Source organism: Crocodylus siamensis, chromosome 9 (genome assembly GCF_052110815.1).
Source record: "Crocodylus siamensis isolate JL-2025a chromosome 9, ASM5211081v1, whole genome shotgun sequence".
NCBI classification, from domain to species: domain Eukaryota; kingdom Metazoa; phylum Chordata; order Crocodylia; family Crocodylidae; genus Crocodylus; species Crocodylus siamensis.
In genome coordinates, this window is record NC_143403.1 from 72,226,680 (window position 1) to 72,244,830 (window position 18,151).

Consider the following 18,151-nt stretch of genomic DNA (forward strand, 5'->3'; position numbering starts at 1 on the left):
AATACCATTTAAATAAATTTGGAGGAAATCATAATGATAACAGTTCTCACTGAGACAAGCCAAAGTGAGATCTGTGATTCATCTGAGTGCCAGAATGGCCCCACAGAAATGGATTTTAATATAACTCGGTCAGCTCTAAGTGCACATATCCCCTTATTCCTAATAAAAAGGAAGAACAACAGGACTTGGATCCCATACTGCAAGCAGAGATGCTCTTCAAAGTGTCACCTTCTCTTCCTAAACACACTCATTTTCACATTAACTTCTTCCATCTGTTTGGGATCTGACCTCAGGAACCAGTCCAGCAGCATTCATCTTCTTGCCCAGGGATGTTCCCATATAAGGTGATCTCTCTTTGTTGGTCAAGCGTGATTCTTATTGCTCAGGTTTCTTTCCACTCTGATTTGCTGGTTTCCATGCTTGAGTTCCCCTTGGAAACTCACAAGGCAGTCAAACGTTCAGGAGCATTTGTCAGGCCTCAGGAAGGCTAAGTCTGCACATTTATAGGGCTTTGGATAAAAAAAATCAGGCCAAGGTTTGTTCTGTTTCTGGCCTGTGGAACCTGCCATCTCTATAACTCTTTACAAATAATCATACTGAGTCCCATCCTGAAGTTTAGCTGCATGGAAGTTTCAGCTGAATAAGAAGCTGAGGAGTGAATACATCACTGATAGGGTTGTAATGCCATTAGGAAACCTTGTTCAAATCCTTTCAGTGCCACCCATCATAACTATCCTGAGACATGGGATGTACCTGTGGGGCTCCATATGGGAAACATGGAAGCACTAGCTGGAGGTTTTGTGGGATCCCACCTCATCTCCCTGGCACACTTCCCATTTGCCTGTGGCAGCACCTCTCCTTGGGACAGGAAGGAAGCAGCACCCTTGTCCTATCCGTGAAGCCCCACAGCCTCCGCTGTGCCCGAGAAACCTGGAGATAGAGCCAAGGTTTGATTTCTCTAAACTGTGGGGATGGGGTGTGTCTCTGGTTTTGGCCTGCAGACATTGAATACAGACAGATGATGGAACATAAGATTGTTTTCTGGTTACTTTGGGTTGCATGTGTATGTGGCTTGAGACCACTGGAAGAAATGCCCATGAAGATGCATAAGCCTCAGGAATCCCCCACGCATCCTGTCTCTCCCCTACTTGGAAAGTGCAGTGGAATCCAAAACCTGTCCTGGACTGACTACAGCTCCATTTCACGGCAGGGCTTGCAGGAAGGAGCTAGCAGCAGCATGCTGGATCTGACTAGGTTTCTTTGGTCTTCTTCCTACTTCCTCAGTCACACCTGGAGTGATCAAGCCCTGAAGGCTTCTATTAGGGTGGATATCTGGACCACTTGGGTAGCCAAAACAGTCTGCGGTGGAAGACAGGCAGCTTCCTCCTGGCTATGCCCTAGCCCCAAGTCCTTGCATTGTAGCACTGTCAACCCCTGTGCCCTGTCTTGGGACTTGTGAAGGGATGAAGCGGAGGGCTGCTTGCATCAGCCCAAAGTGCTCCAGCACTGACAGTTCCCCCCAGATTCTGTGGGCTCCTCAGTGGTCCCTACATGCTCCAGGAGCGGTGTCCTGAGGCCAGAATCAGCACTGCAGAATGTCACTCCCTCCATTTCTCTCTGTGCAGTCTGGATACTCGGCACACTCAAAGAAAAGAGGACTAAAAAGACACCAGGAAAACATATGAAAGGAATGTAGGTCTTTCAGCAACTTCTAGGTAGATTTGATCCTTACAGGTCAGCATAAAGAGTACAAGCAGAAATGGAACATACTCTAGTTTTTACAGCTCAAGCACGTGTCCTATACAGCCTCATTGGAGGAATTTGTTCAACCTCTTGGTGCCTCAGTTTCCTTTCTTAAAAATGAAGACAATCATGGTGCCTCAGTTTCCTTTCTTAAGGAAACTCAGGCTTGTTGTGAGGTTGATTATTTCGTATTTTGGAAGTGCTTTGAGTTAACCCAAGATAAATACCTCCAATAGAAATACAAATATTATATTTATGATTTCTAATTACTGAGTCAAATTTTACACAAGCTGCTCCTCTCAATTGGCTTGGATCTGGGTGAGTCAGTGCATATTTTAATCCATCATATGTGGACCTACATGTGATTCAAAAACAATCCAAGAGGCTAATTACAATGCAGAGAGTCTGAAACCGATCTGGGTTGAATTGATGGATTCCGAATGATCTGTACGTAGAAAATCAAGGACTGGACAGATCAGTTTTATGCACGAATGTCAGTGAATCCATTTTTTTCCATGTTTGAAATGATGAGCTCCTGTGTTTGCTTAGGAGTTAGGAACAGATTTTAGGTCTTGTGAGTTGCATTGATAGCAGATGTGCCAACTAAATTGGAGAAATTAGCTTGTTGTTCAGATCGGATAAAGACTTGGAACAATATTGCCATCCGCGTTTCGTATCTGTCCAATTTTCAGTTTCAAAGAACAACGACAATCGTTTACTTAATTAGCAGAGAGCAAGCCAGCTCATCTGAAATGTTTTCACGCTGCAGATTGCCAGAAAATCTTAATTGGACGCACGCATCAATCTGCTTTGGGGCAATGCTGCAGCCCCAACAGTCCAGGAAAAATGTAAGGCAAGGATTGTTGTGAACGTGGTCTTTTAGGAGGCCAACTACGTGATTGGGAAGGACGTAGCCTTGGTTTCAAGTACCACAGTGCCCTTCCATAGCAATCCTGCAAAGGAAGAAGTGCTTCCAAACGGAGCGCAACACCATTTTATTGAGTAACTGGAGCCAACAGCATATCCCTGCAGTTTTGCTAACCATCACTGGGTATGTTGGGCTGTCACGCACACAGCTCCAGCCTCTGCTTTGCTTTCCACCTGAGGGGCAAGTGCCGCGGGCAGGCCTGGGGCCTGGGCCGCACGTGTGGGGGAGACCAGGCAGAAGCTCCACTCTCCCAGGACAAGCCCCACGTGCCTGAGGGGCCTGCCCAGCCCCCAGGCCCTTTTCCCGCCACCGCAGCCCCGCACTACGCATGCGCCCTCCCTGACACGCGGCGCCTCGCGACCGGGCGCCGCGCGCCGCGTGACCGGAAGTGACGGCACCGCTCCGGCGTAGCAACCGTTACCAAGGGCCTGGTAACTAAGCGAAGCGGGTGTCGGGCGGGGGCGGCCTGTGGCTGGGGCTCAGGTAACTGCGCGGGGGCGGCCGGGCCGGGAGCCCCGCGCGGGGGCTTTGTGTGCGGGCCCGGGAGGAGGTCGGCAGCCCCTGGCGGGGCCAAGCAGGCCGCTGCGAGGGTGTCCCAGCCTGCCGGGCTCTGCTAGTTGCCCCCACCCCCTTTCTGCTACTTGTGTCAGGGGGTTTAACCCCCCCATGCTCCATGTGTCAGGGGATGTGGCCTGGGCTATACCAGTGCTCCTGCTGGGACCGAAGCTCCTGGCTGGAGGGTCCTGTCCAAGGCTGCTCTGGGGTCAGGAAGGGATTTCCCCTCTGCTCAGATTGTCGCGGACGGGGGGGGGTTGTCTTCCTGTGCAGCAGGGACACGGCCTCCGCCTGGGTGCGCTCACGCGTGATAGCAGCAGGATGAGGTTCGGGTGTGACGTGTGCGTTGTGTCAGGGCTCACAGTCGTCCGATGTAGGATTTAGGTGATAGATGGTCTGGGATGGTTTGGACCGAGCCAATCCTGCTTGCGGCAGGGGTGGACTAGAGGTGATCTCTGGGCGTCCCTTGCAGCCCTGCTGCTCTGGGATTCTGTGGTGCACTAGGCAAGGTTTGTACTCTCCAGTTTGCAGGGCCACACAGCCTTGTGTCTCAGAGTCCCCCAACACACGGAGATGATGCCCAGGGTTGGGGTTGTGGAGGTGGCTAGGTATCATGACAGGCTGCTGTCCTGAGCAGTTAATTTCCCTGATTCTCTCCCACAGAATTGTTCCCCAGGACTCAGCAATGAGTGATCAACTGAAATTCATCGTTGAGAAGCTCAATCAGGAGCCTTTTAAGAAGAACTATAATTTAATCACATTTGATTCATTGGAGTCAATGCAGCTCTTGCAGCTGCTCAGTGATGTTTTGGGGGAAATTGACCCTAAGGTAAGGGTGGAACTGAATGTGCTCGAGCATTGGGTCTTTGGTAACCTGCTCTCAGATGGAGTCAGAGCAGCAAAGCTGTTTTGTTTCTTTCTGTATATGTTTTGTCTTTTATGGCATATATTTCCTAGACTTATGTCGCCAATACTAATTTTAATGGAGCTACTATTCTATTTGATGTATTTATCTAGGTGAGCAAATACCATGTAATTATTGGACCCTCCCCCAGGGGTCCTGCCTTTTGTTTTTTTGTGTTTTTTTTAGGAAGCAGAATAGGAATGTTAATGTTTATATTTACAATTCTTGCATCCATTGTACAACATTCAGAATGGTCCTTGCTTATGTACAGAGAATGACGAGAAATCAGGAAATGAACCGTGCACTGCAGCTGTTGCACACTCGCACTGACTCCCTTTCTTTTGTGTCCATCAAAGCAGAGGGGTTGACAGTCAATAAGCCCCCCAACAGGGCCAGTGTGTTGAGCTGTGGAGCAGAATTCCAGCATCAGACTTGGTGTCTGTTATGTGCATTTTTGGACCAGAAGGTATGGTCTGTGAATCATTGCAGTCAGTGGCTTTGCTACACACCCTGTCTTGCCAGAATTGTTCCTACTGTTAGGAAAGATAACCCAGATGGCTGTGTCTCTGAGGACCCACGGCCAACCAGAATACCTACCTGAAATAAAGACACCTGTGTGAAGAGCCCAGAGAGAACCAGAATTTAGATCGTAGAGTAGTATTCTGTATGCAACATCTCACTTATGACAGTTGCATGTAGAGCCTGTCATGTCAAGACTGGATCTGATTCATTCTTTTAATGTCGTTAGTTAATTTATTTGACCTATTCATGGTTACACAGTTTTCTTGTGTTTTGCTTAGGGTGTTTTTTACTTTTCAGCATGTTGTTGACATTAGAGAGGAGATGCCAGATCAAACGGCTAAACGAATGTTGAGTCTTCTAGGTATTCTTAAATACAAACCTCCAGGAAGTATTACAGACTTGTAAGTATCTGTTTGTACCATAGATAATGGTAAAATATGTCTAGTTCAGTATTGCAAGGCAAAACTGAAATGATGTACAGTATGTAAAAAGTCTTGTATGTTTTGGAACGCACTAGCTTGTTACTTTAAGTATTTTATTAACACTTCTGTCTTGGCCAATACCCTTTCCCTTCTTCAAAGTGAAAACGATAGATTTATACCAAATTATTTCACTTTCTGACTCAGTCGTCAATATATCTCAATTAATAGGGTTTTATTTTATTTTACACTTTAAATGGTATTGCTAGTCACTTGAAAATTTATTCCATAGTATCACTATGACTGCTTCAGTTAATATTCTGAAGATATTTCTTCTGTTAGGTCCTAAGAAATACACACAGATTTGCTTGCAGATCCAGATTTAGTGTGGAGTAACAAAGTAGTCAAGGGCCAGGGTGGGGTGAATCTCAGTCCTGTCCTTTGTGATGTGCTCCACTGTTTTGCTACCTTTGCTTCTGCAGGTTTATTTTGTATTTAATGCTGTTCATCAGGCTAGTCAGTAGAGGGTGCCGAATAACTAGTAGGGTCATCACCCTCCCTTCCACACTGGGCATCATTCCCTACTTCATGCTATACCAGTTTGCAGCTTCCATGTTTTCTAAGTTTCTGGAGGGTACCACTGAAACACGAGCTCCATTGCTGCAGTCTTTGTCCTTTGCCCACTCTGGGAGATGTACCTGCGCAAAGGGAAGCAGAATCAGGCCCATAATCAGCAAATTGGCATCATGAAATATTTTTTTTCTTTTAACAATATTAGAGAAAAAACCATTAGGCAGGTGGGGGAGGAATAACAGAAATTATCAGCTTGTTTAGTCCAAACTAGTGTCTTTTTGCTTGAGACTTTTTGGTGGTGACTGATATATGTGGTGGTGATGATGATTATTATTATTTAGGAGTACATTCCGCCAGGGTTTAGTTACTGGAAGCAAGCCTGTAATTCATCCAGTCTTACACTGGCTTCTTCAGCGGACCAGCGAACTCAAGAAAAGAGCCTATCTGGCACGTTTCTTAATAAAATTGGAAGTGCCCTTTGAGTTCCTTCAGGATGATACTGTGGCTGACACCAACAAACAGGTAGTGTTTTAGATGAATTTACTGACTGCACAGTAATTTTAATGAAGGGGGTAATGGATGGCTCAGAGGCTTGCTGATGGAGTAGGCTGACAAAATGTGACTTTCTTGTATTACGTTGGCTCATGTTTTAGTATTTAGCGTAGATGGGGATTAACACTTAAAATATGTTCACTCAGAACATCATCCAGCTGACTTTACATTTGACTTTGGCCAGCTAATGTGTTTTAAACCCAGTTTATAATAGCTGCTAAGTGGACTTTAAAACCACATTAGTGAACTTTAATTGTTTTTTTATTTTTGTCTTTAAAAAAATCTCTCTCTGCTTTAGACAAGTACGCAGAGATTTTTGTCTCTAGATCACCACTCCATGTAAGTTGGATCTGTAGTCGTAGCTCAGCTGGTAACAGACCAGTGTCTCTGCCCTGTGGATAAATAGAAGACTTCAGTTATCAAGGCTAATATTGTTGGTTTTAAATAGTCAAACCAACTAGGTTTGAAATCCAAATTTAAAGCAAGCCAAATGTATTTAAGACGTGTTCAATTTTATATTATCTGAGGTACACGTTTACTTAATTTCTCTCCAGAGAGGTAGTAAGCCATGGTAGACTGAGGTCAGGCAGAAAGCAAGGCAGAGGTGCACTTTTTTTAGACTAAGGGAATCTGAGAGGCTTAAACCTTTGTGGGGTACTGCTCACTTCATCACATGCTATGAAAAGAGTTTTCATAGCATCTCATCTGATGAAATGAGCTGTGGCTCATGAAAGCTTATGCCTCTCTGATTCAGCTAGTTTATAAGGTGACCTCTACCTTGCCTTGTATCTAATTTCTATCCAGTTTTTTCTTATACAGATATGGTGAGTTGCAATATCACATCATTCTGGAAGGTTTTTAATTATTAACTCCAAATACTTATCAGGCATTAGGAAAGCTGTGTAGCCTTATGAAAGCTTTTTCCCTCCCTTTTACCACTGATCGTATCTGATTTATAATTGAAAATAACTAAACAAAAGCAGAAAAAAAACAAGTTGTAGCCTGTATGTTTGTTTAGTGTGTGGCAGTCTGGCACCATACCTACCAGTTGGGGAACTTCCCTCTTGCCAGCAGGGAGGCGGAAAAGGATCTTGGAGTCATCATTGACTCCAAGATGAACATGGGCCGGCAGTGTGGGGAGGCAGTCAGGAAGGCCAGCCGCACCTTGGCATGCATCCACAGGTGAATCTCAAGCAGGTCCAAAGAGGTGATCCTCCCCCTCTATGCGGCACTGGTCAGGCCGCAGCTGGAGTATTGCATCCAGTTCTGGGCGCCGCACTTCAGGAGGGATGTGGACAGCATGGAGAGGGTCCAGAGGAGGCCACTTGCATGATCAGGGGACAGCAGGGCAGGCCCTACGAGGAGAGGCGATGGGACCTGAACCTGTTCAGCCTCCAAAAGAGAAGGCTGAGGGGGGAATCTAGTGGCCTGTTATAAACTAGTCAGGGGGGATCAGCAGGCACTGGGGGAATCGCTATTCCCCCGTGGACTGCCAGGAGTGACCAGGAATAATGGTCACAAGCTGGCAGAAGGCAGGTTTAGGCTAGACATCAGGAGGCGCTACTTCACGGTCAGGGCAGCTAGGATCTGGAACCAGCTTCCTAGAGAAGTGGTGCTGGCTCCTACCATGGGGGTGTTTAAGAGGAGGTTGGATGAACATCTTGCTGGGGTCGTTTGACCCCAGTATTATTTCCTGCCATGGCGGGGGGTCGGACTAGATGATCTATTCAGGTCTCTTCCGACCCTAGAAACTATGAAACTAATTTGTATAAATATCCAACCCTGCTCTTTCCATTACATAAGATATGTTTCTTTTTGGATTACAATAATATAACCACTGTATTAAAATAATACTCTGCTGACTTGTTCGAAATAGAAGCTGGAACAATATGCCACCTTTCATGTAATTTGACATTACCATGTCAGTTTTTAAATATTGATGAAGTTAGAATTTTACTGAGTGAGTCCAGATATGGAGGTTTGCAATATCATATTTTTGTGAAGAGATGTGAACAATTTTCACACGACCCCTTGGAAGTATTGTTGTTTATTATTATTGTTTATTATTGTTGTTTACAAATTTCTTTGGTATATACCAGTGGTTCTGAAACTTTTTTTTTTTTTTGTGGACCACTTGAAAATTGCTGAGGGTCTCAGTGGACCACTTAAACATTTTTTTGTTCTACAAATCAAAGCACATGACTCATATTTTAATATCAGTAGTCTTACCAAGTACAGATATTCTTGATTGTTCTGCAGCCTTTCTGCAGACCACCTGAATGGAGCTTGTGGGCCAGTGGTGGTTCATGGACCACAGTCTGAGAACCTCTGGTATATACTATTTTGCTTAATTGTGTTTTCCTGGTTATTTAAGCACGATCTTTAGACTTACTGTCAGTTTCCAGGTCACTGGAATTCAAACTGGTTGTAGTTTATATTAACCAAGCAAAAACAAAGACCCAAATGGCCAGTCCTTGATGAATTTGCCCGTGGCATTGATAGCCTGGGCATTACTTGGGTTGCTTGTGTGCATCAACTGTTTCATGTGTTATGTGTACATCTGGTCCAGCTGCCATTGGCAGTTCAGTGAGACTGACTAACTCTGCCCTTAGTATGATCCAGCAAATCACTCCTGTCCCTGCTTCTTGAAAAAGCAGTGGCTTTGCCCTGTGGTAGTGTTGACTAGTAAGTCCGCAGGCAAGTGTAACTCACTTGATCCAGTTTCATGCCTGGAATGTGCTTTAATTGGAAAGAGGTGTCTTAAGCAGCGTCTTAAGTCAAAGCTTTGTGACAGTGTATATGTTAAGTATGCAGTGTCTCTGGATCCTTGGTGAAAATAGGTCATAGAAATGTCCTTTTTGGTAACATCATCATTCACATATGCAATTGCAGGATTCTTCTTGACAGCACATTTTTTTTTCTAGGGTGTTGTCTAGTTTATTTTACATGTCTGAAGCTCTGGGCTTCCATAACTTGCATTGGGATATGGCTTACAGTTTAACTGATATCGTGTATAGATTCTCTCCTTATTATCAGTGTCTTAAATTGGTCTTTTATTAATCAATTACCACGTTGTAGCTAAAGTCTATAATTTTACCCTGGTAGTTGTAGTCCTGTTTCTGGTCCTACTTCTTTGTAAATAATTCCTTGCCATATGCACCTTGTCATATCTTTGTCTTTATTTACCACTTAACCAAGGTCTACATATTTTTGATCTTATACTCTTCTCTTATAAATCAGTCATTCAAGCCTCCAGTCATTTTGTCGCTATTCTCTGAATTCTTTACAGCTGTCAGTATGTGCCTGATACTGAAGTGCCCAGAAATGGAAACAGTATTCTAAGTGTTGTCTCCTCTGAGTTCCACAGCAAGGAATCATCACTTAATTGCTCTGTGATATTATGCTTTTGTTAGAACTGGCCTTTTTGATTGCCATTTTGTATTGAACATTCATATCTTACTGCTCTTTCAAGGGAGTAAGAGATCACTCGGGTCTCTTTAGTTTTCTCCATCTTTATTTAGTATTTGTTTTTGCATGGACTAGCTTTCCTTAGGTGTTAGCTTATATTTTTTTCCAAGATGAATCTAAATTTATTTTCTAGCCATATTTCTCAACTCCCTCTGTCCCCTGTTCTTTTTCTACCCACGCAGACTTTCACACTGCCTCTCAGCTTAGGATCATTGGTGGGCAACTCATTAGATTAGTACTCTGTGTACTGCCTTCTATCTAACTATGGTAGTATTTATATTATATAACAGCTAGACACCTTGGGCTCAATTCTGGCAAGTTCTGACACTCTGGTTTCAATCCTCAATTGCAGTAAATGACTGCCCACGTGTAAAATTAAGCAGGTACTTAAGTGCTTTATTTGCTGCTCAGTATCTAGCAAGATTAAGCCCGAAGTGTTTAGATCAAGATTCTTGTAAAACCTGTATTTTTATTCTCTGATCAATCCCTTCCCTCCTTGGGCTGGCAGGGGAACACAGACAGCATAGTCGTACTTAGGGTTCAGAAGAGCCATATGTTAACTGTTACTGATGGGATGCATGGATTGGATCCATCAGGAGCCAGTCAAAACTTTCAGAGTTGGAAACGTTGGCAGCAATATGTATCACTAAGGAAAAGGTAAAAACACTGTCAAGTAAAAGATTATTCAGTGAAATAAATCCAAACTTGTCTCTGCTTTATAAATTGATTATTTGATATATGAAGACTCCCTTAAAGATCGGTAATATGAACACAGGATTTGTGTGTCTGTTGTATTACTAATGAAGCAACATAGTGTTATGAAATCTCTCATACACAGAGCTGGCTTTGTAGGTCTGCTTTTCTTTGTGTCTTTTAGTATGAAGAACTGATGGAAGCATTTAAAAACCTACATAAGGAATGTGAGCAACTGAAGGCATCAGGTTTTTCCACAGCAGAAATAAGAAGGGTAAATAAAAAAAAATCTTCATTGAATTGTAACATTTAGTGCTGGGTTTGTCTAAGTTCTCTTTAATTTTTTTCAGCCCCATAGACCAACTGCAGTACCTAGACTGTGCAGGTTAGCACTAACAGATGCTGCAGCTGCTACATTCTGAACAGGGCTAGTTCTCTCTTGGCAAAGGTAGTAAAATATCCAAGGTCATGCCCAAAACTGGATCTTCTGTAGCAGGTAGGGGAGCAAGGTTGCCAAGATACAGAATTGACCTCAATAGTAATGTACATACTTTTTAATGTTAACACTGTATTGCCCTCTGTGCACACATTGGTTTCAAACCTTTTGCTTTTGTCATGTAGGCTAACCTTTTCAGAGGTGCCTAAGTGACTTAATAACTTAAATTATTGGAAATCAACCGAAGTATTGAAAAGTAAAGCAGATTTAAAAACAACAGTTAGCTGGAGATCATCTAAAGTAATTGTGATATCAGATAACAATATTGTTTTAAGGCTCAATTTCAGCAAAATATCTAAGCAGATTCTTAGCTTTTCAGTGTGATTGCTTAAATGTTTAAAATTTTAAGCACATATTTAATAAGCATGGGCGGGATTTGGTACCTAAGTGTATGGGACCTGTTTTTCTTCTGCAGCAGTGTAAATCTGTGGAGTAGTATCACTCTAAAATATGGTTAAGTGAGGAAACTTATCTGACCCATGGTTTATAACCAGATGGAAACTTTTTAAACATATTTTTTTTTTTTTTTGGAAAAATAGCAGAATGCAGCTTTCCTATATGATTTAATGCAAAATAGAATTTGGATAACTGTCTAGTGAGAGGTCTGATAGGAGATTTTAAGGACAAACATGAATCCAAAATTTGATGCTGACACAAGTTTTCTTTTTTTTTTCTTAAGTTGTTTTAAATCAAAGAAATCCATGTGCTCATATTTGAGATGTGCCCACTAATGTGAGATGACATGAATGACATGCTGTCAGCTAACCTGTCCTACATAACAATGGTGGGAGTTGAGGGAGGTGAGAAAGAAAGAGATTAGATGTTGAGAGTGTATATCAATGAATTCGCAGTTGTGCTGGTACAGGCAGAGACAGTTTTCAATTTATATTAGTATAATAGAGTCTGCCCCTGGTCCTGTGATATTATTTTTGTAAATAGATTAGCCAATTTTCATTTATTTTTGCTGTTTTGTAGGATATCACTGCAATGGAAGAGGAGAAGGATCAGCTCATCAAGAGAGTGGAGCGTCTTAAGAAGAGGGTAATAAAAGAAGTAACACTGTAATATTTCAGTATCATAAACCTTGGCTTGCAACTCTGGTTTAGGAATGCAAACAAAGATTAAGATAAACATGCTGTATATCTGGGGGAAGAATCAAATAACTAATTGACCTAAAGGGAATTTCCCTAGGCGGTAGTCCAAGGCTATTAAGGTCCTTAAGTCAAATGCCTTGCTATCATTTCTAAGTTGTAATGTATATGGAAAGGAAGTACTAAGTGGGTTTGAGAGACACACGATCGCACTCATTTACTTCTCAACTATCTGACAGTGATATGTACTGTTTATCCATTTACTGTAGGTGGAGACAGTGCAAAACCATCAACGAATGCTTGAAATAGCAAGACAGCTTCGCTTAGAGAAAGAGAGAGAAGAATCTCTGGTCCAACAGAAACAAGAACAAAAGAATCAGGTATTCATGTTAAAGTGTATATTAAAATTAGAGAAACAGATGTTGAACATTATTTGGCGTGATCCAGTAAAAATAGTCATGTTGAAGGTGATGATAGGTGACATCCTTCCAAGATCAGGAAATTGAAACCTATTTTAATAGGAATATTTTAATACTTTTCAGAACTTGGAGCTCAACCCCCCCCGGAAGATCTGTAAGGTGCTTAGGTCCCTGAGATGCCACTTTCATTGTCACTTATCTTTGAAAGTGCTCTGTGCTGTAATTAAAAGAGATCAATAAATGAGTTGTTGTAACCCAATGTTGCTTTAACCTTGTTTGTATCCCTGTGTTTTTATTAGGATTTAAGTTGGGATAATGCAGGGGCATATCAAACAACATGCAGTTCTATAGGTTATACAAGTTCAAGAGCAATGGGATTTTGGCTTTCCACCTTGATGAAGATTGCATGCAGAATAATTTATTAGGAATAGTCAGAATCAGTCAGGAGGGATCTGCTGTGCTCATGGAGCAGAACAAGACATTTTAACAGTCCAACACCGTACCATGGCACAGTCTTCTATGCACTCACTAGCTGACTTCTGGTGGCTAATCTTATGAAAAGGAAGAATGTATTGAAAAGATAAAAAACACAAGTTTTGAACACAGTGTTTGGAAGCAATGTGGAAATTACTGGACATTCCTTCACTGGGTGCATCCTAGCTTGAATCTGAGTTAGACCACTAATGAAATGAACTTGACATTCACCAATTTTACTTCCTAGGAGATGTTTGTGTAAGGCAAAATAATTCCATTCAGCTTGGTACCGTTTGGCAACAAGATTGGCAGAGCATTCTTAAGCTTGGCTCAGCATTGTAGTATTTGATTGTTGCAACAATTTGGCTGTATTGCAAGAGCTGCTGTAAGGATCCATGTCTAGTATCTTCCTTTGCTGCCCCTGATTGGGTGGTTTTTCTCTGTCCTTGCTTTTATGAAAAATACCCCAAAAATGTTATTTAAAATTCTTGAACAAGTTTCCTCCATAAAGAGAACATCACTTAAATATAGCTCAAGAAGCATGCATTCTTTAATAAGAACAAAAATATAACCATGCTAGGCCGATTTGTTGAAACATTTGTTTTTGTGCTCTAAGGAGATACAGTCTTTCTCTTGCGGATATGAACTTTCCAGGTGCACATTTTTCCATCTTAATAATGCTGTATTTTGAAGACATTGCTTGAATAATGAGTTTATTAATGGATCCAATTTTCTCTTAAGCTGTTCCATGCAGAGCAGAGGCTGCAAAGAGTGCAGCTCCAGCTGAAAGCCATGCATCATGCAGTACTGGATTCAAAGCCTGAGAGTAAGTAGGAACACATACATATATTTTATGTTTTTTATATTTTTGTATGAGAATCTAAGTTTTATCATGATTTATTACTTTTTAGTGCCAACAAATGTATGAGGAATTTCAGACAAAATAAATAAGAGGCACCAAAAAGCTGTGCAGCAAAGAAGCTTGCTGTCTGAATTTTAGACAGATTTGCTACAAAGAATGAGGGGAACAAGGGGTCAGATGAGGAAAGAGTGGTTAGAGCAATATAATCATGGATACTTCAATTTTAAGCAGAAGTATAGATCTGAAGCTCAATTTCTCTCAATGCATTTATATATAAGATTAAAGAATTATGAGTTATATGCTAGTAGGAAAGATAGCGAAACCCAAGATTACCAGTGTTGTCAATGCAGAGGGACTTAAATACAGTTTGTGTTTAGAAATGTTGTGTGTAGTTAGGTCTGTGGTTGGGGTAAGAGAATATATAATAGATTTTTTTTTTTGTTTGAAGAATGAACAAGCTCATAAAATATTACCAAGAATATAGACTTTTTTTTCATAGCTACTCCTTCAGCTGGAAAAATATTTGGTTGAAAAAATGTGTTTCTGTGTGTTAGGGCAGATAAGCACTGCAAGTTTTTGTGGAACCTGAAGTGAAGCCATTTCCTCATTATTTTATGGTATGCAACTCACAAGTAGGACTTAAATAGAATTATTTTCTTATTGTGTAACTGTTTCCCTCCAAGTTTATATTGGGCTAGAGTAGTATCTTAGTCCATGAGTAATCCCTATGAAATCAGTGGGACTTCTCATTGACCATATGGAGGCAAGGTAAGCGCATGGTTTGTTCCATCTCCAAAGGCCGTGGCAGTACAACGTTTAGGTTTCTCAGACTGAGCGCTGTATAGAGGAAAGTAAGTAGGATGGTCTTAGGGTTAGAGAACAAAACATGATATCAGATCTGATGTCAGTTCCACTTTTGGCTGTGCTGTCTATGACCTTTGGAAATCCCTTTACTGCTCATCTCTTTCTCTTCTGCATCAAGACAACAATAACTCCTTGAAGGATTGATTAGAGACATAATACATTGTTTCTTGTCATTAACGGTCAAATTCTCTGCTGTACAGAGAATGTAGTATCTTGATTAAACGGGTCATGAGCCTTGAGATTACTCTTTTCAGAAGAGTGAGTTTCATCCTGAAATGGTGGTGATATCAGATGCAGTCTGGTCCAGAACTGCTGACTATTATTATGATGGCATTGGCCATAAGAGTTACAGCCTCAATCCTGCCATTGTTCCCAGACTTCTGTGCCCATACAGAGGCTGTTGAGATCACTTGGAAGTCTGCACACATGCAGGGTTCCTCCTACACAAATGGAATTGGGCTGCTGGTATATTTATAGATTCGTGTATAGCCGAATAAAGCTTCTCCCTTCCCCTTCAAGTACTTTTAATATGTCAGTTGTATCAGCTGGTTAAAGTTCTAGGACATCAAATCCTTTCTCAAAATGCAGGGTTTCCAGTTACCGTTGTGGTGCATTCTTATCTTAAAATGCACAGTCTCCTTTGAATTCATAGGAATGGTTCATAATTGTCCAGCCTGCTTAGATACAGAAGTAACAGGCACCTTGGCTGGATCACAGAAATGATATAAGACGACATATAAAGGAGGTCTATTTCACATACTTTTAAAATAAATGAATGTGGAGTTAGATTTTGTTTTGCACAGTAGATTAACAGTGTGAGAGGACCAGTGTCCTCATTTTTCAGTTTGATGTCTTTTTTTTTTTTTTAAATTCCTCCTAGAAGCACACTGGATAAGATAACATTAGTACACAGTTATGGATTGGGGGGCTGGATGATGCAGTGATTTGTAATTTTCTTCAAATTGGCTGACATCTACAAGAGTTAGATAAATGGGATAGGAATTAAGTCTTAACATGGTAATATTCAACAGGATGATATTGAAGGATTTCAATTTATATGGCTAAAAAAGGATAAAGTGGTGATGGCATACCAGCTCATGAACTGCAAAGGGAACTGAAAAGTTATTTGAACTGCATGCTTTGTTCAAAGGGAGCGTGTAAATTTTGTAACCTTTCCATTTTCTCAGTAGCAGTACTCAGCTACGAGACAGTTTATGTAGCAAAGCTGGGTCAACATTTCTGCATCAGTTCCAGGTTGGTTGTTTGTTCTGGGTTTTTTTTTTTAAGGCCGGTGGAAACTTGATGGTTTGGTTCAATCTTAGTGGACAGAACTGAAGGCAGTCTGACAAGGTCTGTGAAACTAATTTAATTCTTGAAATGAAAACCCAGATTAAGATTGAACTACTTCAGTTTTTGTCTTGTTTGCAAGGAAGAATTTTGGAAATTCAGAGCTAAATCTTGGAGCTTTTACTTAAGTAAACACCCTGCTGAAATGTTATGTGAGGAAAGACTCCAACATTCAGCTTTCTTATTGTCTCTGTACCAGTCCAAAGGTAGTGCCTTCTACACAATGACCAATGAGATTTATTATTTTATTTTTATTTTTTAGAGAATTGAAATTATAGAAGAACAAGTGTAATAAGTAAGGTTCAATTTATGTTCAAAGCTTTGTTGGTCTGTAGTTGGAGCTCTTTTATCTCATTAAAATAAATTATCTTTGGCTGCAGCTCCTGTAGTTAAGCTGTACACTCAGGTCATTTTGAATCCATGCCAGTTTTACAGACTATCTGAAAGCAGTAGATTCTCACTGAAGGTTAAGTATTTATCCCTTAAATCATTCTCCACTTATAGTCCTTATCAGATTCCTTCTTTTCTGACACAAGAGGAATAAATCTATGTAAAGTTGCTGTTAAGGAGCACATAAAGTGGAAGTGTTCTTTATGCACACTGCTGAGATCAGGTTTTTGATTACTTCATCTCCATGTTGGGATTAATTTAAGATGAAGTTTCTTTTAAAGAGAGCTTAGAATCGTAGAACTAGGACACCTTTTTTTCTAACTGTATCAATATGCAGTTAGTATCAGTATAATTCTTCTTTGCCAGGAAAATATTGCAGCTAATGATTGCTAGCTTTTTTCTTTTAGAAGTAAAAAATCTAGAATACACGTACTGGACCATGAATAATGAGTGAATGCTGAAATTTTTTTTGTACATTAGTACATTAGTAACATTAACATTGGTTTAAAATGAATACTGCCACCCTTTTTAATTTAGTTCAGCATGTCTTTTTATGTTGCTTAACTATAGAGGCAGTTGCTGCTGTTAGTTTTAAAATAAGTTACATGAACTTGCAGTTTCTGATATTTTAACCAGGACATGACATAGCATTTTGTTGATACTCACCAGTAGTAGAGAGGCTTGAAAAATCTAACTCATGCTTTCTCAGCAAGATTGTCCTCTTGCTTTGAATATCTCTGCTGGCACAGATACAAATTGTTAACGCCAGGAAGTGAACTGAATTACTTAAATTCTTGGTTGTGGTCCACTGTACAGAACACTATTGTTCATTTCGCTGGCACAAGTGCTGGGATGTGAATGACTTTAAATATTGATTGAAGTAATGTGTTAAGGTGACTATTGTTGATAAACAGCAAATGGGAAGCTGAGGTACTTGGTTAAATTGATACATAGAAATAAGATTGGGTTACGTACTTAGAAAAGACACCATTAAAAGAGGAATTATGTAAACTGTAGCTAACATTTATGTCTCTTTACAGTTGATAAAAAAAGACACTTAAGCGGCTCTTATTAAAATATTACAAACAAGTACTTTTAATGTTTTTAATGGGAATGTATTTTATCAATACAGTTTCAAATGTATATCTGTATTTTTGGTCTGTTAAATTCTATTTCCCAGCTTTTAGGACCAAATTCCCCCCACTGGCGCACACGTCCATCTCCTGTGGAAGTCAAAGATGCTGTAAGGTAGACTCTTGCTCTGAGGAAGATATGAGAGTTAATCTGAAAGAAAGCATGTCATTGCTGCGTTTTGGGGCTTGTTGCTCGGGTTTCATGAAAGAGCTGTTTGAGCTTGTATTGGCAAAGAAATATTCTTTACGGCTTTTTTAAATATATTTGCAGTGAAATGAAGTCGTTGATATTTGGATTAAGGATTTTTTTTTCCACATATCTTTCCTACTTAACTTTACTTATTTAAAAGTTGTTTGTAAAGTCATACTATGATTCTTATGCAGGTCTTCTCTTTCATCATATCTCAGTGGGCTTGGCTTAGGACATTTCTTTGACAATAGGGACTGAAAATAATGGCTGCTCCTTGGAGTCTTTTAGTTCTATACCTGTTTCAGACTGTGGCCCAAAACCTTCATATAAGGCATCTTGTTAACTTCAGCGGGCTTCATACGGGCCCGCAGAACACAGGTCTGTGATGTGCATGCACTGTTCTGCTGCTCTTTAACAGAACTGCAGCAGTTCTCTTACATTTAAAATAGTACGCAACTGTGGAGGTGGAGGAAGGATTTACTGCTAATAATCTAAGACCATTTGGAACGAATTTTTTCCCCTGTTAAA

At 40.8% G+C, this 18,151-nt stretch overlaps 1 protein-coding gene across 6 annotated transcripts in view; it reads left to right on the top strand.

Moving 5' to 3' along the window:
• The first annotated feature begins 3,039 nt into the window (after positions 1-3,039).
• IFT81 (intraflagellar transport 81) overlaps positions 3,040-18,151 on the top strand; it is a 54,129-nt gene continuing 39,017 nt past the window's right edge. For 2 of the 6 annotated variants that reach the window (XM_090062222.1, XM_090062225.1), the window contains exons 1-8: positions 3,040-3,154; positions 3,890-4,055; positions 4,950-5,053; positions 5,986-6,166; positions 10,542-10,631; positions 11,829-11,894; positions 12,214-12,324; positions 13,579-13,663. In XM_090062222.1, coding sequence (XP_089918348.1) covers positions 3,912-4,055; positions 4,950-5,053; positions 5,986-6,166; positions 10,542-10,631; positions 11,829-11,894; positions 12,214-12,324; positions 13,579-13,663 — 781 coding nt within the window. In that variant the 5' untranslated portion in view covers positions 3,040-3,154; positions 3,890-3,911. Of the gene's footprint in view, positions 3,155-3,714; positions 3,736-3,889; positions 4,056-4,930; positions 5,054-5,985; positions 6,167-10,541; positions 10,632-11,828; positions 11,895-12,213; positions 12,325-13,578; positions 13,664-18,151 lie in introns of those variants that run through there. The other 4 variants (XM_090062223.1, XM_090062224.1, XM_090062226.1 and 1 more) reach the window with 4 other exon arrangements.